Source organism: Morus notabilis, unplaced genomic scaffold, assembly GCF_000414095.1.
Source record: "Morus notabilis unplaced genomic scaffold, ASM41409v2 Scaffold765, whole genome shotgun sequence".
Classification (NCBI taxonomy): domain Eukaryota; kingdom Viridiplantae; phylum Streptophyta; class Magnoliopsida; order Rosales; family Moraceae; genus Morus; species Morus notabilis.
This window is the reverse complement of record NW_010363429.1, coordinates 295,162-319,236: the sequence shown is the minus strand read 5'-3', so window position 1 is coordinate 319,236 and position 24,075 is coordinate 295,162. Positions and strand designations below refer to the sequence as shown.

At 34.7% G+C, this 24,075-nt stretch overlaps 2 protein-coding genes across 2 annotated transcripts; both read left to right on the top strand.

The window, feature by feature from the left end:
- Positions 1–16,098: 16,098 nt before the first annotated feature.
- On the top strand, positions 16,099–16,458 carry LOC21394218 (protein PELPK1). The gene has a single exon (XM_010104344.1). The coding sequence runs from the start codon at positions 16,099–16,101 to the stop codon at positions 16,456–16,458; it is 360 nt and encodes a 119-aa protein (XP_010102646.1).
- Positions 16,459–20,370: 3,912 nt separating this feature from the next.
- LOC21394217 (pre-mRNA polyadenylation factor FIP1) lies at positions 20,371–20,715 on the top strand. The gene has a single exon (XM_010104343.1). The coding sequence runs from the start codon at positions 20,371–20,373 to the stop codon at positions 20,713–20,715; it is 345 nt and encodes a 114-aa protein (XP_010102645.1).
- The last annotated feature ends 3,360 nt before the right edge of the window (positions 20,716–24,075 follow it).

The window sequence follows — 24,075 nt, the reverse complement described above, 5'->3', positions numbered from 1 at the left end:
TTAAACCCAATTAATCTTGTCTTGTTATTATAATTCTTGAGCTTAAAAAAAATGAAAAACTAAAGCTCTGAATAGTTTGTTAATTGTTTTGCGAAAAGAGGAAAGAACATTAAAAGAATTGCGAATGAAATTACAACTAAAAAAATTACTTTAGGGAGTGGGAAGTATTAACGGAAAGTCTAAACTCAGAATAAAAGTTAGAAGTTATCTAATCAACATATATAAAGTTTTAACTCAATCCTAATGCACCAAATGTTTGTTTACGAAATGGAGAAAGGAGAAAAATACCTCTTAAAAATGCATGAGTCAAGATCACTGCACCTTACTTTTAATTAATAAACTTTATAATTAAATAAATATACTAACAAAAGGTATTAATCAAGAATGAGAAGTAAAATTAATACCCATGTTAATTTTTTTTATGATTAATTATCTCTAAAAGGTGCGTGTCAATTGTGTCGAGTCTTTAAGTACCAGTTTATGTAGTTTAACATCGATAGTTTATTCTAACAGTTTGTTAATATTTCTAATGATTAATTTTTTTTAATCTTCTGTTGTATCTAATTTAAACTCACACCTCAGTGATGTATGGTTGGCGAGCATGGATGACCCGTTAAACGATGATTTTTTAATTGAGGAAAACCTTGTTGTATGTTTGATACTTTACAAACAGATTATTATTATGAGATCTCCCAATCACAAATTCAAAATTTAGAGAAAATTATAAGAATAATCATTTTTCTCATCATTTTACTATTTTAACCATTAAGAAATATTCTGGTGAAATATAAATCGTATTCTGGTAGAATACGAAGAAATATCCTCCCAAAATTTTTTTTTTCTGAAAGAGTATGAAAGATATCCTACTAAAATATTAAAAATGTTTCGACTATTGAGGGTAAGTTTGGAATTTTAAAAATATTTAATTTAACTATTTTTATCATTTTAATTGTAAAAGGGTAGAAATCAAGGAGCTAATCTTTAGAGGTTAGAAATTAATTAGGATACCTATTTAAGGGATATTTCTCTTATTTTCTCTTTAGTTTTTGAACAACAAAAAAGTAGGATTCTTTACTTGTTTCTTTTTGGTTGTTTAGATAAAAAGAAATTAATTAAAGCTAGGAACAATTTTATAGTTGTCCTTAAGAAAGTGAAAAGAAACGTTGCGAATTCGAATTACAACCAAAAAATGAATTAGTTTAGGAAGTTTGACTTATCCATTCATTAATGTAAAGTGCAAACTTAATCTAATGTACCTAACTGCTTTTTCTAAGGAATTCCTCATCTCATTATTAACAGATATCTTATTCTCTTTAATTATATATCAAGATTCTAGGGCACTATTTGGGAAGAATTAAGGGTAGAATTCTTTACTTAATATATATTTTTTCCTTTATCCTAAAGAAGGTGTAGCTAAGAATAATTTGTTCATTATTTTTAATAAAGGGAAAAGAAAAGAAAAAGCATAGTGAAATGACATAAAACTAGAAGCAATTACTTTAGAATTTTAGATGTTACCCGTTGAATGAAAAAATCTAAACTTAATATTCTAATGCACCTAAATTTTAATACGAAATCCAACTTTTTAAAACAAATTAATTAGTCTTTCTCTTGATTAACATTCTCTAGAAGGTGTGTGTCGTTTCGAGTCTTTTGGTGGCGGCCAGTTTATGTTGTTGATTTTCTATTGTATCATAAAAGCCACAGATTAGTGATATTTTAGTCTCTTAATTAATTTTCTTAAAAGATCTTTGGATGCTACATGTATTTTCTAATTTAATTTTGTCGGGGTTTGAGTGCGACAAATTCTCTCTTTAAGTTCTTACCATCCTCTTTCACACTATCACTTTTATGTGTCTCCATCAACAAGTATTCGAAAGAGAAAAATCTCAAGATTCTTTACTCGTTCCTTTTTTTTTTGGGTTCTCGAGCTTAAAAAAAAATTAAGCGATAAATAATTTGTGATCAATTGTCTTGGAAAAGGAAAACGGACACGAAATGTATTGTGAATGGAATTATATAAAGTAAAATAAATTACTTTAGGGAGTTAGAAGTTATCTCATATATTTAAGGATTAATTACAAAAATTTCTCTTAAATTATACACCTGGTGATAATTTTCTCTTTAATATTTGAAACATAATATTTGTTCTCGTGAATAATGAAATGTTAAAAAAAAGCACTCTCTCTTAGTTTTTTTAATAGAAATTGACATTTAATTTATTATTTTAAGGTATTTTAGTAGCTCTATGGTTTAAAATTTAATTTAAATTTAAAACTAATATAAATTTAAAACTAATATAAATTTAAACATTTAATTATGATACATCCATTATTGATTGAATTTAAGTTAAAAATTTTATGAATCTTTTTTGGTAGAATAAAAAAATTTATGAAGTTTTTCTAATATTTAAATTAGTTTAAATTTAAATTAAATTTTAAACCATAGAATTGTCAAAATACCCTAAAAATAACAAATTAAATGTTAATTTCAATTAAAAACTTAATGGAGGGGGATTTTTTTTGTTAATATTTCATTGTCTAGGGAGAATGAGATGTTACATTTTAAAGATCAGAGGGTAAAGTGTTACAAAAGGTATAATTTAGTAGGCATTTTTGTAATTAAACTTATATTCAACGTAAAGCCTATACTCAATATAACATACCTAACCTTTTTTTTCTCCTTATGAAATCCATCTAATTTGTTAAACCGAATTAATCTTTTATCGTGAGTATCATTCTTGAACTAAAGACGATAAAAGCTAAGACTAATTTGTTAATAGTCTTAAAAAAGGAGGAAAGAACGTCAAAAGCACTACAAATTGAATTACAACTAGAATTAATTAGTTATGGAAGCTACTCATTCAACGTAGTCTATACTGATCAAACTAATATATGTGATGACTTTTCTTTTTCCAGAACGTCAAAAGCACTACAAATTGAATTACAACTAGAATTAATTAGTTAAGGAAGCTACTCATTCAACGTAGTCTATACTGATCAAACTAATATATGTGATGACTTTTCTTTTTCGGTAATCCATCTTTGCTCGACCCAGTTAAATTTTTTTCTTGTGATTATAATTTTTTTGAGCTAAAAAAAAAAAACTGAAGTTACAAATAATTTGTTAATTGTCTTACGAAAAAGGAAGAACATGGAGAACATTGTGAATGAAATTACAAATAGAATAAAATACTTTTGGAAGTTGGAAGTAACCCATTCAACGTAAAGTCTATAACCAATCAAATCTATCAATTTTTTTTCCCCCTAATCCACCAGATAATCTTTGCTTGTGACTATGATCAATCTGGAGCTGAAAAAAAAAGTCGCGAATAATTTGTTAATTGTCTTGCAAAAGAGGAAAGGACGTGGAATGCATTAACGTATAAAGTCTAAACTCAAGCTAACCCTAATGGCTTTTTTTAGGAAATTCATCTTTATTCAACTAAGTTGATCTTTTTTTGTGATTATAAGTCCCAAGATGAAACATAATAAAAAGAAAATTAAAGCTACGTGTAGTTTGTTAATTGTCTTACGAGATGAGGAAATAACATGGAATGTAATGCGAATGAATTACAACTGAAATAAATTACTTTAGGAAGTTAGAAGTTATCCATTCAACGTAAGCCAAAACACAATCTACGTAATGGTTTTGCTATAAGTAATTTGTTAATTTTCCTTACAAGACGAGAATAGAGCGTGGAATGTAATGCGAATGAAATTACAACTGGAATAAATTACTTCAATAAGTTAGAAGTTATCCATTCAACGTAAAGTCTAAACTCAATCTAATATACTTAATGACTTTTTTTTTACAGAATCCATCTTTGTTTAACTCAGTTCATCTTTTCTTGTGATTCTAATTTCCGAGATGAAAACAAATAAAAAAAAAGATTAAAGGTACAAGTAATTTGTTAATTTTTTCTTATAAGAAGAGGAAAGTACATGGAATGTAATGCGAATAAATTACAACGAGAATACATTACTTTAGGAAGTTAGAAGTTATCCATTCTACGTAAAACCGAAACTCAATCCACCTAATGGATTTTTTACGGAGTTCATCTTTGTTCAATTCAGTTGATCATTTCTTGTCATTATCAAGTAATTTGTTAATTTTTCTTACGAGAGGAGAAAAGAACATGGAATGTAATGCGAATGAATTACGACTAGAATAAATTAATTTCGAGATGTAAAACAAAACTACTAAAGCTACGAATAATTTGCTCATGTTCTCCAAAAGAAGAAAAGAACATGGAAAGTACTTGTGAATGAAATTACAACTTGAATAAATTACTCTATGTAGTTAGAGGTTACCCATTTAGCGTAAAGCCTAAACTAAAAATAATGTTCCAAATTTTATTTTATGGAATCCATTTTTTTAAACCCTATTTATATTTTCTTGTGATTATCATTCTCGAACTCAAAAGCAGAAAAAAATAACAACTAAAGCTTAAGAATAAGTTCTCAATTATCTTGCAAAAGGAGAAAAGCACACTGAAAGCATTGCGAATGTAATTACAACTAGAATAAATTACTTCAGGAAGTTAGTAATTATCCGTTGAGTGATGCTTTTTTTATTGGGGAAAACCATATTGTATACTTGATACTTTACAAACAGTTTATTATTGTGAGACATCCCAATCTTACAAGAATAATTATTGTTTCCCAACATTCAATTACTTCTGCCATTAAAAAATATCCTCGCAAAATGTGAAAGGTATTTTGGTAAAATACGAAAATATCCTATGAAAAACAAATCTAAATGAATATAAAGGATATCCTACCAGAATATTAATGGCATAAATTTAAATGAAATAAAATAGTATTTTTCTTTTTTATGGCATTCTTCAAACTTTCTCTATACATTTTCACTACGTCTTCAAGTATAGATTTTTTTTTTCTGTAAAATGAGATAAAAAAAACTTTACTAAACAAGGCAAAACTATCTTACAAATAATACATAAATACAAACAAACTTAAAATAAGCATAAAACAACAAAAAAAGCAAGACAGGAGAAACATCTAAGTTCTTCCCATTTTAGAACCCTTCGCGCACGGCGAGCTCTTGTAGGATGACTCTTTCATCTCCAGATTAACGTTCGATTCCTTTTCTCAATTGTAACAAGATCTACCAATTTTTTCCATGAACCCGGTCAAGCAACAATATCTATATATATATATATATATATATATAGGATTCCGTTCAGTTTTATTTCCAATTTAATCCACAGAAAATTATTGTTTTATCTCTGGAAATTTTTTAATTAACAAGCTAAATCAAGGACATTTGATGTTTCTTTTTCTTTGTTCTTTTCCTGAAGCAAATTAAAGAGCAAAAGAAAAAAATATAAAGGAAAATAAGTTGAAGCTAGGAGCAGTTTTTGAATTGTTTTAATATTAAAGATTGCGAAAAAAGGAAAGTATATTGTGATCTTTTCGTATAGGAATTTTTATTTTGAAGGTTCTCTTACAATAATTTATATAAGAAAGAAAATAATAATAACGTTGTGGACAAATTTCCAGTAAGCAGTCAAGGAACACTCTCTACCTTTACACATTACTCACGACCTAAAGTGTCTAAAGCTCTCAAAAAAATCAAACTTTTTCTTAGTTGAGAAATATGCCTAACATTTGTTAATGCCCTCACAATTCCATCAAACATTTCCACCTTCATAATACGTATTTCAACAACTTTAGCACTAGAATTATCAGCCATCAACAAAGTATCGACGTCACAGGACTTATAATAATAAAACCACTCCTTATATAGACACATATAAAACGAGCGTCCAGAATCTAAGATCTAAGAGTCAGAAATATTTTCATTAGCAATAATAGAATACACATCATCATCACCATCATATCTATCACCAATAACATTTGCAGAATCTGAAATCTCTTGGGATTCTTCCTTTCTCTTTTCTTCAAGATGTTTTATCAGTCTTCACAGTTTCTCCTAATTGCCCCTTCTTACGACAATATAATATCACTCAATACCCTTCTTTGAACGGGATTGGGAACGATCATCTCTCTTATTATAACATTTCCCTCGTGACTTACTCCTACCCCTATATTCTGAATCTGACTTTGCCTCTAAAACTTGATCATTATGAGATGTACTACTAGGTTTTTTCACATTTGCAGTCTCTAATAGAGTTGTTAACACCTCATCGACAGTTAACGTCATCTTTCCAACTAAAGTGTAGTCACCAAATTCTCACATGATTTGGGTAGGGAGGCCAACAAAATTACAACTTTATCTTCCTCATCAATTTAGACCTCTACACTTAATAATTGAGTTATACACTTATTAAAATTGTTTATATGATCCCTAACGTCACTTTCCTCATCCATCTTCAACCCATACAATTTGCTTATATAAACTTTTCTAATTTTTTCCATAACTCAGAAGGAGATGTTTCATTCATAACACTATATTTCGGTTCAGAAGCCAAACTTAAACGAATAGTGTTTACCACTCTCGCTTCTAGTTCTTCCCAATCTTCATCTTTCATCTTTTCAGGCTTCTTTCTTTGCAGTGCTTTCAATAATCCCTGTTGAATCAGAACATCCTTTACCATACTCTGCTAGATGCTGAAATTATTTTTCCCATCAAAACGCTCAATTTGCTCAAACTTTATTCCGAACATCATCTTGGATTTTTTTTTAAATATTCACCACAACTCTGATATCAGTTGTTAGGAAAAACACACCCCTACACCCACACAATAGAAAAATAAATTGAAATAAAAATAACAAAAAAAAAATAGAGAAAACAAATATTTAACTGGTTCAGAAAAATTTCCTGCGTTCACAGGAGAAGGAGAAAAAATTCGCTAATAGTTTCAAAATTACACACTTAATAAACTTTCTCACTTTCTCTCTACCTAAAGCCCTTACATCATTTGCCTATCTCTCTCCTCACATTTCTCTCTACCTAAACCCCTTACATAATTTGCCTATCTCTCTCCTCACATTTCTCTCTTTCTCTCAAAAGACACTTTTCCTCTGCACTTTTTCTGAGCACATTTTTCTGTGAGTACACATAAAATCTCACATAAAACACTTATTTATAAACTCCTAATAACCTTTATCCAAAAACATGAAACAATAACTTACCCAAAAAACACAAAATAGTAAACCAATTAGTCACTTATCTAAGAAGATAGACTTAATTCCGGCAAGGGCAATGAATAATAGTTCCGCCCCCAACTTAGCCAATATTTTTCTTATAAATAACTAACAAAATTAGACACAGAATGCATACCCTGGATCAATTGGAGTGAGAAAAGAAGAGTGATTCACTTGATAGTATACTGAGAAAGAGAAAAACAATCAAAATGTCTCCATTGCCAAGGTTTGTGGTGCTCAAATCCGCCTACAACGGTAAATGCTTGAGCAAGATAAGTAACGAAGAGAGTACCCAAACCGGGCTGCCGGCTGATTGCGAGTCCTTTCGCAAAGTTCGAAGTGGAGACAGCGAAGAAAACCCGGAATTCGTGCACATACGCTGCTGTCGCAACAACAAATACTTGGTACTAATGCAGGGCGCAGAGTCGAATTCGCGTTCGCTATGGATCGTTGCCGCGGCTGACGAACCCGTAGAAGATGCTGGCGCACTCACATGTACCATGTTCATGCCTGTCCAAAGTGAAGAAGATCATTCCCGATTTCTCCACGTCCAATCCGGGCATTACGCTTGTCTCTCGAGGGAGAAGGAGCCTTATACGGATGGCTTGTTCGCAGGGTTAGGTCAAGCGACACTGAATTACAAGATCTGTAAAAAGTCTTGGATTGGGAATCGCTTGTCGTATTTCCCAAAACCGTGGCCTTCAAGCTGGGCGGAAAATACCTCAGCCACCGTTGGATCGAGGGCCATCCGTATCTGCAGTTCGTATCCACCGACAGTGGCAATCAGACGATAGTAAACGAGATCTCCACCTTCGGCGATGGATTTGTCCGCATAAGATCCCTTTCGACTGGAAATTTCCCGACTGGATCTGGGCCGACTCTACCGACTCCACCGGCTGCGACTCCGACACGCTGTTCTGGCCCATCAAACTCGCCGACAACCTCATAGCGTTCCGCAATTCGGGAAACAACTATATCTGCAAGAGTCTTACCACCGAAGGCAAGAGGGAATGTCTCAACGCCGCCGTGCCCAACATTATTAATGATGCGAAGCTGGAGGTGGAGGAGCGCGCCGTGTCGAGGAGTATCTACAACATCAATTTCCGCCGTGACGAGGGCAGGGTCTACAACCTCAAAGTCATCGAGAAGGGCCACTCAGAGGCCGATAACTGGACGAACGAAGAGAACACTGTAAGCCTCAAGTTTTCCTACAAGAAATCAAGCGCTAGTACTATCGGCGGCAGCGTTTCGCTCAAGTTGGGCGTCAAAACAACCCTCCAAATTGCAGCCATTCCGCTCATCGTGGATGGGAAGGTCGAACTTTCGGGTGAGGTTACATGGACAAAACAGTGGGGGAAAACAGAAGCAGTCGAAACCGTAACCGAGACTACCTACAGCGCTAAAGTGCCTCCTATGACTAAAACAATTGTCACTCTGACAGGGACGGAGGGAATGTGTGATGTTCCCTTCTCTTATACCCAGCGCGACATTCTTCACAATGGGGATCCCAGAATCAAGAACATGGACGATGGCATTTACACAGGGATTAATATGTTCGGCTTCAAGTTCGATAGCCACCAGCAAAAGCTACCTGCAGATTATTGTAAGTAGAAGTATGAGACACACCAGATCAATCGTCGACCACCACGTGGAGATTTAATCCTTCGATCCTTCTCTTGCTAAAGGTTGGTCTGTTATTTATGGAAATATATATATACATATATATATATATATATATATATATATATATGTCCTTTACTGTTTCGCTCAATAAGGGGTCGATTGTCCACATGCAACAGCTAGATTGCAGGCATTATTGATTCCAGGTGTGTTCTTTGCAATAAATAAGCTCACGAGACTATTAATGAGCACTTTGTATAATTGTATCCTAGTAATCAGTCGTTGCAATGTTGTTTAAGGTCTGCGTGCCTTTATTTAGTTTCATGGTGGTGCATGGCGGCCCATGCATGGGTCTCCAAGTTCTGTGTGCTTTGTGTCGTCTGCTCTCTTTTGTAGAGCTTCTTTTATGTATTAATGAATTTCCAAATAATAAAAAATGCAATGAGTGGGAGGATGATACTACTACTCGGCAAATTTGGTTTATATATTAAAATAATGCTTCGTTTTTAGCAAATTTGGTGTATAGCATTTTGCTCGAGTGTAACTTTGCTCCAGCGTAGTACTGAAATTACAATTTGTACTGAAATTACAATCTGTCAAGTCCAGAGTTGAAATCTGAACATAAGTCTGATGTACTTAATGGTTGTACAAGACCATGGTCTCGTTCATTTCACCGATTCGAGTTTTCAGTTCTAAATTTCTACAGTAAAAAGTTCTCAGAAAATGTCACATCTAACTTTTTATACTACAGTCAAAAACTCTCAGAAAATATCACATCTCAGCTCGAATTGAAAACTCGAATATGTAAAGTGAACGAGACCTATATATAGCCTACATAGTTCGTAAACCGAGTGGATACTGTTAGAGATTATCCAACCTCATCAGATGCACAAGACTCAAGACTCGGCTCCAACTTCCTGATATTCTCCTCAACTAAGATCTCCGCAAATCAAGGCTTTTGTTATACCATATCTGTACTATAGCTATAGTTAGCTTCTATCCCTAAATTGTTTCCACTTTCTCAGCATGTAGTTACAACACACGTATCATATATTGGTGTATATATATCACATCTCATTAATGAATAAAAGTACAGCTGTTTACCAAAAGATACTTTCTGCAGCATTGAAATCCTTTATAGTATCAGAGCAGTAAAGCTCCCACGAGCATATTTTTTTTTTCCTTCTTCAAATGGCCGAAAACAACCAAAACCAAGTCCTGCTTAACGTCAATCCCCTTGCACCACATCTCATAGCCATTAACGCTGCAGCCCAACTCCCTGTTAAACTATCACCAAACAACTATCCATCCTGACGAGCACAATTTCACTCCCTATTATTTGGATATGACCTTTTAGGATTTATAGATGGCACTAAACCTAGTCCACCTGAAACCATTCAAGAAAACAATGCTCATATCACAAATCCGGCCTTTATTCAGTGGAAACGTCAAGATCAGCTTCTACTACACGCGATTCTTGCCTCTCTGACTGATACTGTCATGCCATTAATTGCCTCTGCTGCTACATCATGTGATGCTTGGGTTCGCATAGCAAGACTCTATGCCAGCCGGTCTCGTTCTCGAATTATGCATCTAAAGGAACAACTACACCTAATGACCAAAGGGTCCAAAACAGTATCTGAATATATTCAGATTATTAAATTCCTTTCTGACGAGCTTTCCTTGATTAATGCTCCACTTGCAGATGATGACCTGATTATTTATTGTCTCAATGGTCTTGGTCCTGGATTTAAAGAAATTGCTGCTACTGTTCGTGCTCGTGAAAATCCAATTTCCTTTGAAGAACTCCATGACAAGCTGGTTGAACAAGAAGGAGTCATCAAACGAGATGAGAATCGGGCCGAATCCTCTCATATCACTGCTAATTTTACAAGAAGTGGACACAATAATACCAACAACAGGCCTTCGAATTCGAACTACAAAAGCAATAACTTCCAACAGCATCGTGGCACCAATCCAAACTTCAACAACTGTGGCTATCAACAGAATCACAACCAAAATCGAAACTTCAACAGCAACTATAGAAGCAATCAACCACAGATAACTTGTCAGATATGTGAGAAGCGTGGTCACTCTGCACGCCAATGTCGTGTTCTTAAGGCCAAACTCTCTTCTCAACCGGTTGTTAATCACACTTCCATGAACAATTCCAACTCTGGATGGTTTATGGATTCTGGGGCCAGCCATCATGTTACAAGTGATCTTGATAATCTTTCTCTGCATTAAGGGTATGAAGGCAGTGATGATGTTCTTATTGGAGACGGCTCTGAGCTAACCATCACTCACACTGGTTCTACTCATCTCTCCCATAACTCTAAAAATTTTTCCTTATCTAATGTTCTTTGTGTTCCTTCTATCCAAAAGAATTTAATCTCTGTTTCAAAATTTTGCAAGTCTAATAACTCATCCATTGAATTCTTTCCTTCTTGTTTTGTTGTCAAGGATCTCAACACGGGGGCACATCTTCTTCAAGGCCCGAATAAAGGAGTGTACGAGTGGCCAATGCGTGGACAATCTGTGATTACGAAACCTTGTGTGCTGGTTAGACTGAAAGCAAATATCAAAAGTTGGCATAACCGTATTGGGCATCCTTCGTAAAAAATTCTTCATCATCTTGCCAAATCTAGTTTTTTACCTTTGTCTTCTTCTGTGTCATTTAATTTCCTTGTGATTCCTGCTCTTGTAATAAGAGTCATAAACTTCCTTTTGATACATCGTCCCTCAAGAGTCGTGGTCCATTAGATCTTGTTTATTCAGATGTATGGGGTCCTGTTCCAGTAACTTCAATAAATGACTTTAAGTACTATGTCATTTTTGTCGATCATTTTACCAAATATATATGGCTATATCCCATTCGTTACAAGTCTGATGTCATGCAAGTGTTTGTAAAATTCAAAAATGTGGTTGAGCGTTATTTTAATACCAAACTTGTTACTTTATATTCAAATATGGGTGGAGAATATCAAAAAATGTTAGAGTTTCTTTCCTCTCATGGTGTTCAACATCTCACCACTCCACCTAATACACCCCAACACAATGGCTCCGCCGAAAGACAACATCGTCACATTGTTGAAACTGGTCTCACCCTTCTTCACCATGCTTCAGTTCCTCTCTCCTATTGGACATTTGCTTTTTAAACAGCCACGTACCTCATTAATTGCATGCCCACTCCACTTCTCAATCTCAAATCTCCATTTGAATCATTATTCCACTCATCTCCAAACTACTCCAAATTAAAAAATTTTGATTGTCTCTGCTATCCATGGCTTCATCCATATGCTAAACACAAATTGGAACCAAGATCAACTCCTTGTGTCTTTCTCGGCTACTCCACCCAACAAAGTGCATACAAGTGTCTTGATCCAACCACAAACAAAATTTATATCTCTCGTCATGTCCAGTTTGTTGAAGATGTCTTCCCCTTTGCCAAAAATTCTCACTTCTTTGTTTCTCAAAGTGAACGTACTTCCTGGTCTTCTTGTTCTTCTTCCTTGGCTTCTCTTGACTTACCTCATTTTCAGGTCCCTATATCTCTCACGTCCAACTGCCCAGCATCTTTTTCACCCTCCAACCAAAGCTTTCTGATTCCGTGCCTTCTAGAAATGTGCCCTCTCCATCCTTTCCACCACCACCTAGATCCTCTTCATCTCGTCCTATTGAACGCACTCATTCCATGATCACCCGTTCTCAAAATAATATTTTTAAGCCCAAACAGATTTTCACAACCACCAAACATCCCATACCCGGCCCTCTTGAGCCAACTTGTGTCTCCACTGCACTTCGTGACCCTTGCTGGCGTGATGCTATGGTCGATGAACTTAATGCCCTTACTCGAAATGGCACTTGGCACCTAGTACCACGACAACCTCATCAAAATATTGTTGGTTGTAAATGGGTGTTTCGAACTAAACGCAATCCGGATGGCACCATCTCTCATTACAAGGCAAGACTCGTTGCAAAAGGTATTCATTAACGACCCGGAGTTGACTATCATGACACTTTCAGTCCGGTTGTTAAACCCACCACCATCCGCCTGATTATTTCTGTTGCTTTAAGTCGGGGCTGGCCCATTCGTCAATTGGATGTCAACAATGCTTTTCTCCATGGTACTCTTCATGAAGAAGTTTATATGACACAACCACCTGGATTTATTGATTCCTCTTTGCCTAATCATGTGTGTCGTCTTCATAAGGCAATTTATGGCCTGAAGCAAGCACCATGAGCTTGGTACAACGAGCTCAAGGAGTTTCTTCTCACCTATGGTTTCTCCAATGCAAGGGCTGATACATCCCTCTTTATTTATGACAACCATGGTTCCATAATTTACTTTCTTGTTTATATGGATGATCTTCTTATGACGGGCAATCAATTAGAGGAGTTAAATACCTTCATCAAAGCATTATCTACTCGGTTTTCTCTCAAGGATCTCGGGGCCCTACACTACTTCTTAGGCGTGGAAGTTCTTCCCACATCCAAAGGTCTCTTCCTCACTCAACACAAATATATTCATGATCTTCTTGTTCGAGCTAAAATGGATGGTGCTAAAGATGTGCTTACTCCTATGTCCACTTCCGAAGCATTGGTTCCTAATGATGGGTCCCTCCTTATTAATGCTACTGAATACAGGCAAGTCATTGGCTCCCTACAATATTTTTCTCTTACTCATCCGGATATCTCCTTTGCTGTGAACAAACTTGCTCAATTCATGCATTGCCCAACCCAAGCTCATTGGACAGCTACAAAACGACTCCTACACTACTTGAAAAATACTATCTACTTTGGTCTTCATCTGCGTTGCAATCAACCATTATCACTACATGCCTTTTCTGATGCGGATTGGGCTGGTAATCTTCATGACCCAACATCCACTAGTGCTTACATTGTTTATCTCGGTGGCAATCCTATCTCATGGTCCTCCAAGAAGCAGAAATCCGTTGTTCGTTCGTCCACTGAGTCTGAGTACCGCGCTGTCGCCTCTACAGCAGCTGAACTCTCTTGGATCACCTCTCTTCTTCAAGAACTCCGCATCACTGTTGCTCCTCCTACTATCTACTGTGATAACGTGGGCGCTACGTACTTGTGTGCCAATCCAGTGTTTCACTCGCGTACGAAACATATTGCCATAGATTTTCACTTCGTTCGTGACAAAGTTGCTGCTGGTCAACTACGAGTCTCTCACGTGTCCACCCATGATCAACTTGCTGATCTTCTCATGAAATCACTTCCTAAACAGCGCCACTTAATTCTCCGGTCCAAGATTGGTGTTTCCAATGGAAGCACCATCTTGCGGGGGCATGTTAGAGATTATCCAACCTCATCAAATGCACAAGACTCGGCTCCCCCTTCCTGATATTCTCCTCAACTAAGATCTCCGCAAATCAAGGCTTTTGTTATACCATATCTGTACTATAGCTATAGTTAGCTTCTATCCCTAAATTGTTTCCACTTTCTCAGCATGTAGTTACAACACACGTATCATATATTAGTGTATATATATCACAGCTCATTAATGAATAAAAGTACAACTGTTTACCAAAAGATACTTTCTGCAGCATTGAAATCCTTTAGATACATGAGTAATTCTAAAGTGACTACTAAAAAGTAATAATAAGAGTACAAAGATATTTATGGTATATTTCTAGTTAATCATATGCTACATTATACCATAATCTAACTGTTATAAAAGGATACAATGATACTACAAACTGTAGTATTTCTGATATAAAAGACTCAAATTCAATTAGTAGATATTTTTTCCCCTAGGAAGTGCAGCTGTATTATGGAGATTCTCTTAATAAACAAGTGGTAGAATGGCTAGTAGATATTTCAGATCCATCATGCTACATGAATTTATTGCCTTGGACAAATACGTCGAAAAGGTAAAATGGCTACGCCAATTCTTTGAGGATATTGAGGCGGCCACAACCTTACCAGCAATATGCATATATTATGACAGCCAATCGGCTATTGGAAAGGCACAAAGCAACATATTAATAGTATGTTTAGATATACACGGCATAGACATATAATACCATTAAACAACTACGATCAACCAGTTCTCTCTTTGTTGAATATGTGAAGTTGATACTAATTTATCCCAGTGTACCATCCTTTTTTCTCCGTTTCAAGAATATATCCATTAGATTTGTGTATTTTTTTCCCTTCCTGATGACTTTATTACCATAATATTACAATAAAATTAAAACTACACAATACCACATTTTTTATACATTACCTCAGAATTTTCTAATTCATTTTATTACAAAATAACGATGTTATATTTAATTTAAACTTAGATCTCATTCATTTCGCTCGTTCAAGTTGAGAATTTGAGTTAAAAAGTGAATTCACATGAGAGAAAATATTGTAACAAAAAAGTTGAATTTAAATTTTTATAAGAAAAAACACTGAAACAAACTTGAATTGTGAATTAAATTAGTGAAAGTAACGAGGCCTTAATCGTCATTAAAGTGGTTCAAGTGACATGCCTTTCTTGTATAAGCAGCAAATCCTGTCAAGAGAACAAAGTGAGAGAGCAAAAGGATTAAAGGCTCAAGGCTGAGTAGTAACTTAAAAAAAAAGAAAAGCAAAAGCAGAGCGAAAAAAAAAATCCTTGTAGCTCAAGATATTAATGCCCAAAGATGCACTTTCATCTTCTTTATTTTAAAATAAATAAATAAATAAATTCATCTCTTCCACATGAAATAAATAAATAAATTCATCTCTTCTACATGATATATAGTATAGGTATATAGTATATAGTATTAACATTCATTAGATAAAAAATTTAAGAAAAAAAAAAAAGGTGGGGTTCTTATTTTGTTCTGACTATCCGTGTGGCATGTTTTAAGGGTGCCATATTATTGATCAATTCTCGAACTACCATTTTGTTATAGGTTCAACTACTCAGATGATCTATTCTCATTTAGATCTCCATAGTCTAGATTATTTGTATATGTTTGAAGGAGACACCAAAATGAGTTTTAGTTAACTATATATAGATAATTAATCATTTTTATTTACTGATATTAGATAACCAAACTCAGACGACAAAAACAATTGAATCACTTCCAAGTTACTTCTTTTCCAATAAGAAGGTAAGAAAGTTGAACTAACTTGGGTACAAAAATTCAAACTGTCCGTAACATTACAGATATATTCTCAACTCCTACATTACATCATATCTATAAATATATAGCCCTAAAACTAATCTCCACCTCATCATACAAACCAAAAGAACTTTACATATTCTTCCTTACACATATATCTTTGCTCTAAAATCTTGATATATATATATATATATATATATTCATTAATTTAGACAAAAATGGCATTCAACCTCAGTGGCTTCACATTGGCCTTATTTGCTGCTTTCGCCTTTATGAGCATTGATGTTGGTCTAGCAGCTCGTCATCTTCTGCAAACAACAACAGGGCCCAATTTGCCAAGGCCCAACTTGCCACAAACGCCCACCATTCCATCTCTGCCTCAGCCCAACATGCCCAATTTGCCCTCAGGCCCAACCCTGCCACAGCCCACGCTGCCCACCGGACCGATCACTATCCCAAGTCTGGCCCTCCCACCACTGCCAGCTGTGACTTCTCTTCCAAACATTATTTCCTCCATTCCAACCATGTTTCCCTCCATTTCATTCTTCTCCCCACCACCTTCAACCTCTAGCCCTTGAAGATCATGAAGACACTTACGTGAATGCATGCATTCCTTTGAGGGCATGTTTTCTACGTTCTTTATACATTTGCCTTTGTGTTGAGAATATTTAGGTCTAATGTGTTTGTCTACTTGTTTAGTAATACTTACTTTCTTCGTGATTATTGTTCGAGTGTACTTTGTATTCATGTATTTGGAAGTTTTATATGTTCGAGCTTATTTGGCACTATATTTATATCCTGTGTGTCATAATACATATTAAATATATGCTTTAGATTATATTGCGGGTAAAAACAATTTTACAAATTCGTTGCCTCTATTCAAGATTACTGTTTGGAATGCGAGAAAGTACTGAAGGAAAATGAAATAAAGAGGAGAGAGAGAGAACGAGGGACGTTGAAATAGAACAGCTCGCCAGAATTCTTGAGATGCTTTCGGGCATAATATTCTGCGTATAGCTGGAACTTCACAACTAAACAATCTATCATTTAATTTGGAAAATCTTCTAACTAATCGCACTGACTATATATATATATATATATATATATATAGCTAGCTATTATTCTGACATGTTGCAACAACAAAAATGACCTTAATATTGAAATGAGCCCTGTGAAAACTTAATACAACTTGTAATGCTTCCAACAATCTGGTTACATCAGTCAATGTTAGAGAAGAGAGAAGAAAACGAAAATGAAAAAGGAAAAACTTTAGTATGTGTTTGGAACCGTTTTTGAAAACGGTTTTTGCATATTTCGAGAAATAAAAAATGAAAACGAAAACGAAACGATGTTTGTTTAGTAAATGTTTTGAAAACGAAAACAGTGAGAATGATTTTTGTGAAGCAATTAGAATATAATTTTAAAGTTGTTTTCACTTTTACGTTTTCATTTTTAGCACTTATCAATAATATTATAATATATTAATTAATAAACACGATTTTATTTTTTTATTATATTCAAAATAATTTCTTAAAAAACTAACTAAACGCAATTTCAAAATCAGTCCTAGAATGATTCTCAAAACAATCTCATTTTTACTTTTTATTGAAAATAAAATCATTTTGAAACTAATTCCAAACACATTACAATTTTTAAAAACTAACATAGAAAAAAGAAACAGGAAAAATTAATTTTCCATCTCCTTTTTAAGTAATTAATGCACCCAACATCTTTTGAGAAAAAATTTCATTTTTAGTGCCTCGATTTTGCAAGAAATCATTTCATAACAGATTTTAAACACGCATGCAGTGTCATATTTCCTTTTTTTCTAGGTTTTGTTGCAAAATCTTGAGAGAAAGAAGACTTGAAACATGTAGAAAGTACCATTTCTTTAAAGCGTAGTTTACCCCCTCTCGTTAGAGATTGCTTCAGGTTCTTAACAAATCGCTCGCAGGATATAACCAGCCTTCAAGTTGTTAATCACAAGCAAAATGACAACAACACTAAGAACACAAGAACTCTTAGAATTTCTGAAAATTTTTGAACAAGAAGAGAGAAGAATTGTAGAGAATTATTCCACATTTTTTATCAGCACTTCTTGTTCTTTTCATAGTTTTTTATCACACTAATACGTACAGACACAACCAAACTTGAAGAGACACATTTTCCATTTGAATTGGTATCAATTCAAGTTTTAAAATCGTGTCTGATCGTTACGGCACTGCAGCACCAGTTTCGGGCGCTGTAGCGCCAGTTCTGGAAAAGTAAAAATTGTCCGCGCAAGCCCGCGGCGCCCTTCCTGTTGGAAATGAGTATCTCTTAAATGCAAAGAATGCAAGGCGCTTTTAGATGTGATAAAACTTAACAAATTCGTACATATTATATTTAAACAATCCCAACAGGTTTTTACTTGTGTTGTTAATTAGTATATATCAATAGGTCTGTGACAAATCGTTGGTTAGATTTTAAACTGGTGATTCTTTCTTGCAAATAAAATATAAAATAAATTTAAAATTTTATTCAACATCGACATTAAGAAATTTTAAATGGAGAAAAAAATGCAAGAGAGGCCTAGGCAAAGAATTTTATCGTGGTACCTCCTTTAATAAAGGGGAGGAGGTGTCTCTCTTACTAGTGAACAATCCATGTGCAGGAACTGCTCCACCCCTTTTTATTTCACACAAACTAGTTTGAGGGGCATGCTTTAACAACAAAAATATTGTTCATCTTGGATGCTTTTCTTTTTGGGGGGGAAACAGTATTCTAATATATAATGATGGTTTTTTCAATAAATTGAGAAAAAGTAGACAAATAATATCAAGACATGACTAATAACGTTCAAATAAAATGTACACCCTACAAAACACCTATCCCAAAAGGAGAAACAAGAGTTTAACAAATTGAGAGGAGAAAAATAATAAGGAAACCAACAATATCCCAAAAGGCAAAAACAAAAGTAATAAAGTTGGGAACTAAACTCAAAGAATAAAGCGTAAACTCTCACATAGATCAGAAAAGGCTTTAAATACGTCTTGTTAAAAACCTACTAGCAAAAACCCAGTGAAAACCAAACTAGAATGGAAAAAAGTACATATTTACTTAGTGGGCGTTTGGTTTATAGATTTAAAACCATGATTCAAAATTATTCTCGGTTTACGTGTACTTTTTTATGAGAGAAAATACTGTAGCAAGCCACAAATCATGATTCAAACCATGACACGAATTCTCATACCAAACACCCTATTAAAGAGCTGGCTGATAACAAAATCTAAATCGTGGACGGTCCTTCATTCTCTACAATCAAACACTTGCTATGCAGAAATTAGGAATAAGGAACCACCAATATGTGTCATTCAGAGGAATATTATGGCAGGTCAATTTATCAACAACATGATTGCCTTCTCTACGATATAATGAGAAGCTTGATCATATTATAAGACTTGCTCCAAATAAGATAAGGCACAGATCCACATAGGTTAATTAAGTCAAATTCGAACAATTAAGAGAAGAATAATACTAACTCAATATGCCAACTCATCACATATTAGAAATAAAGTCATCACTAGCAAACTAACTCAATAGCAATCAAATCATATATCGTCATATAAAAAAATTTAAATTATTTTTTAACTTACTCTTTTGTGTTTATCATGAGATGATGTGGTGTGATTTAATTAATTAGACACTAGTTAAGACGCTAAAAATCAAACAGTAGATTTAGATTCATACATATATCCATCAATGGGTATCGTTATTTTAATTGTAAGATATGATCTTACGTTTGTAATAAATTAAATAGTTGACTTATAAAAAGAATTATGACAATTGATAAAATTAGATACTTATCATGCAACATCATCAAATTTCTATATTTAATGGTAACTACCGATGAAAATATAACTATTAGAAACTCATCCATATGTATTAAGCTGGTCTATAGTATAAAAATTATTAGATAAAGTATTTATGAATGAAAATAAAAATGAAAGCCGGGCTCTGATTTTGTTTTGACTTATCCATGAGGCATATTTTAAGGGTGCCATATTATTGACAAATTCTCATATTACCACTTTTATATAGGTTCAACTACTCACATGATTTATTCTCAAATTATATTTTTCCGAAAGACCACAAAAATGAGTTTTATCTGTTGATATATATTAGATAACCAAACTCAGACAACAAAGAAACAATCGAATCACTTCCATACTACGTTTTTTCCAACATTTTAGTTGTACTTACTCGCATGAATTTTGTGTCATATTCTCAAACTAAGAAGGTAAGAAAAGTTGAACTAACTTGGGTACAAAAATTCAAATTAGTCCATAAACATCCTTACTCAATCTCCACATTAAACTATTTGTACCATCTATAAATAACCCAACGACTAATCTCCACCCCATCATACAAACCAAAAGAACCTTTCATATCCTTCTTCAATCTTCACGCATATTTCGTTGTCCTTAAATCTTTATATTGATTTAGCAAAAATGGCATTCAACCTCAGTGGCTTCACATTAGCCTTGTTTGCTGCTTTTGCCTTTATGACCATTGATGTTGGTCTAGCAGCTCGTCATCTTCTCCAAACAACAACTGGGCCCAATTTGCCAAAAACGCCCGGCATACCATCTCTGCCTCAGCCCAACTTGCCCAATTTACCCTCAGGCCCAACTCTGCCTCAGCCCACTTTGCCAACTGGGCCCATCACAATCCCAAATATGGGCCTCCCACCATTGCCAGCTGTGACTTCTCTTCCAAGTATTTTTCCCTTCCTTCCAAACACGTTTCCCTCCATTCCATTCCTCTCTCCACCGCCTTCAACCACTAGCCCTTAAAGATATGAAGACACTTACGTGCATGCGTGCATGAACTCCTTTGAGGGAGTACTTATCTACGTACTTTATGGATTTGCCCTTGCTTAGGTTTATGTGATTGTCTACTTGTTCGAAATGGAATTTGTATTGAGTATATTTATATTTACTTTCTTTGTGATTATTGTTCTTGTCTACTTTATATCCATCATGTATTTGAAAAGTTTTATAATGTGATTCTCCTATATATGTACGAGCTGATTTGGCTCTATATGTATTTATATCTTGCGTGTGATAATATATACGAATCTAACTCTCATCTCTTTTTTTCTCATTTTATGTTCTTCTAATAATATCATATCACATCAATTAAAATGTCACATTAATTAATTAAAATTTCATATCACGTTAAATTAAAAAATCATGAATTAATTGACGTATCATAATCTTATTAGACGGACATAAAAGGGGACACAAAATGGAGACATATGCCTGAGATTATATTGCGGGTACAAAAAGAAAAAGAGGAAAAAAAATTGTTAAGTCTAGTCAAGATTACTGTTTGGAATGCAAGAAAAGTACGGAAGGAAAGTTAATAAACAGGAGAGAAAGAGAGCGTTGAAAGAGAGCTATCTAGCTAGAATTCTTGAAATTCTCTCGGGCAAAATATTATTATAAACAATGTATCATTTAATTAGCAAAATCTTCTAACTAATCACAACCGACTATTGAATTTCCTCCTTCGATTCTTCAATAGACCGCCAGTGTTACCCTTAATATTGACATGAGCCCCTGTGACAACTTTATCAGAACTGCTCTCTCTCTCTCTCTCTCTCTTAGCTAACAGTTCAATTTTTCATTTACGAAAGAAATAAAAGTACCATTTAATCTGTCCAAATTAATTCATCGTATAAATAGTATTTCTAAAATTAATATATATACTTGAAGTTAGTAACTAATAGGATTATTATTACTGAAGGTTGGTGTCATTTCTAATTTGGCACTTAGAACTTTAAAAACTCTTATTTTGTCTTTTAAATTAAATTAGTCAAATTTAATCCTTCTATGTTAGAATTTCTATTATAAACAACCGAAAAAGGGAGACAGTATGATCATGTGTTCTTTTATTAGAATTTCTATTAGAAAGAGACAAATAAAGAATACAATAAGATCAAGTGGCCTTTCTATTAGAACTTCTATTAAAAACAAATAGAAAAAGCGAGAGTTTTTAAAGTTTTAGTCCCCTTTTTCCATCTACTTTTAATAGAAAATCTAAAGAGATTAAGCTGAACTAATTGTTAAAATTTTAGGGGAGCAAAGTGAAAAATATTCTTAAAGTTCGGGTGACAAATTGGAAACGGAACCAAAGTTTTGGGCTACTCCAAAAGGGGCTGGTTCGAGCAAGCCTTAGTCCATGTGCTGTGCCGGCTCTTTTATCCAAAGAAAGATGAGAGTTGGCGTCTGTGTATGGACAGTCGTGCGGTGAATAGGATCACGGTGAAATATCGTTTCTCTATTCCTCGGCTTGAAGACATGTTGGACAAATTGGAGGGATCTAAGTTCTTTAGCAAGTTGGACTTGCGGCGGATACCATCAAATTCGGATCCCCCCCGCGACAAGTGGAAGACCGCGGTTGAAATGCGTGAGAGATTATATGAATGGCTTATCATGCCATTCGGGTGGGCAACGCCCCTAGCACCTTTATGAGGCTCATGAACCAGGTCCTCAAACGGCTAATCGGCAAGTCGATAGTGGTCTACTTTAATGATATCTTGGTGTTTAGTCCGACTCGAGAGCATCACATGGTTTATTTGAGGGAAGTTTTGGAGATTCTGGAAGCCAACAAGCTATACCTAAATCTCAAGAAGTGTGAATTCGCTTCCTTTCAGCTTGTGTTTCTTGGCTTTGTAGTTGGTGAACATGGCATCCAAGTAGATGAGAAGAAGGTTTGAGTTGTTCGTGATTGGCCGACACCGTAAACTACTAGCAAGGTTCAGAGTTTTCATGGCCTAGCTACATTCTAAAGGCGCTTCATTAGAGGGTTTAGCTCAATTGCTGCACCTTTGACAGATTGTTTGATGCAAGGGCGATTTCGTTGGGGCAAAGAACAAGAAGCGAGCTCCAAACTTATTAAAGAGAAGTTAAGCTCCGCTCCTGTTCTAGCCTTACCGAATTTTGACAAGGTTTTTGAGGTTGATAGTGATGCCTCTATGACAGGGGTAGGGGCCATTTTGATGCAAGAGGGAAGGCCAATTGAGTTCTTCAGTGAGAAGCTAAGTGACGCCAGACAGAAATGGTCTACATATGAGCAAGAGCTCTATGCAATTATTCGCGCCTTGAAGCAGTGGGAACACTACCTCGTGCAGAAGGAGTTCGTGCTTCATAGCGACCATCAAGCACTCAAGTTACTTCCATTCACAAAAAAACGTCAACCGGATGCACGCACGCTGGGCTCTATTCTTAGAGAAGTTTAACAGCATGTCCAAACAACGCGCCGGCCACCAGAACAAAGTGGCCGATGCTCTTAGTCACCGGCTGTCCTCACTTTCCGTCATGCAAGCTGGAGTAGTGGGATTTGAAGATTGCAAGGCTCTATTTGAATCGGATGAAGACTTTGAATATTTGAGAATTGAATATTTTACTTGTGTTTTCTCTCCAAATTAGGGATTTTTCCATTGTGAGCTAGGTTCTCTTTAGATAGATTTAGAATTATATGTCCCGTCCTCTGTCCGGATTAGGCCGATAAAATCCCTTTCATTATCCATTCGGCCGCATCACCATTACTTTCAAGTTTTGTGTCTCTCAGTGGTTTTTAAGTACTCCATTGCTTTTGCCTCTGGGACGTGCCTAGAATTACTAACAGTACGTCTCTTATCAATAATAATGGCTTGACGAATTCCCTCTTGTATTGAGTCTATTGAACTTCGTTTAGCCAATTGAATTTATAGTCGTTATTCTATCTAAGCTTAGATGGTTTTTTATTTTTTATTGTGTTTTATTTTTTATTTTTATTTTTTTTGGAGCTTCACTCTCGTGTGTGGGAGAGAGAAGAGTTAGATGCGTCAAGAAGGCAAGTGGGGAGAGAGAAGACAAAGAGAGGGTTTAGTTCCTAAAATATGAACATGTACTGAGTAGTTTATGTTTTCAACTATTAAATTTATTTAAAAAAAATGTATGTTCTGCATATTTTTTTTTAATTTGATATAATTTAATTTGACAAGATCCAACAACTAAAAATTAACTGCCAGAGAAAATCTCAAAAAGAAGAAAAAGAAAATAGTTGTGTCAGGAGGGAATGAAAAAAGAATGTGAGTCTCATACTAATTATAGCCAGGGCTCTGATTTTGCTCTAACTCATCCATGTTGAATATTTTAAGGGTGCCA

What these genes read in the sequence shown, in the direction of transcription:
- LOC21394218 (XM_010104344.1), top strand. Translation starts at nt 16,099, where the DNA reads ATGGCATTCAACCTCAGTGGCTTCACATTGGCCTTATTTGCTGCTTTC.
- LOC21394217 (XM_010104343.1), top strand. Translation starts at nt 20,371, where the DNA reads ATGGCATTCAACCTCAGTGGCTTCACATTAGCCTTGTTTGCTGCTTTT.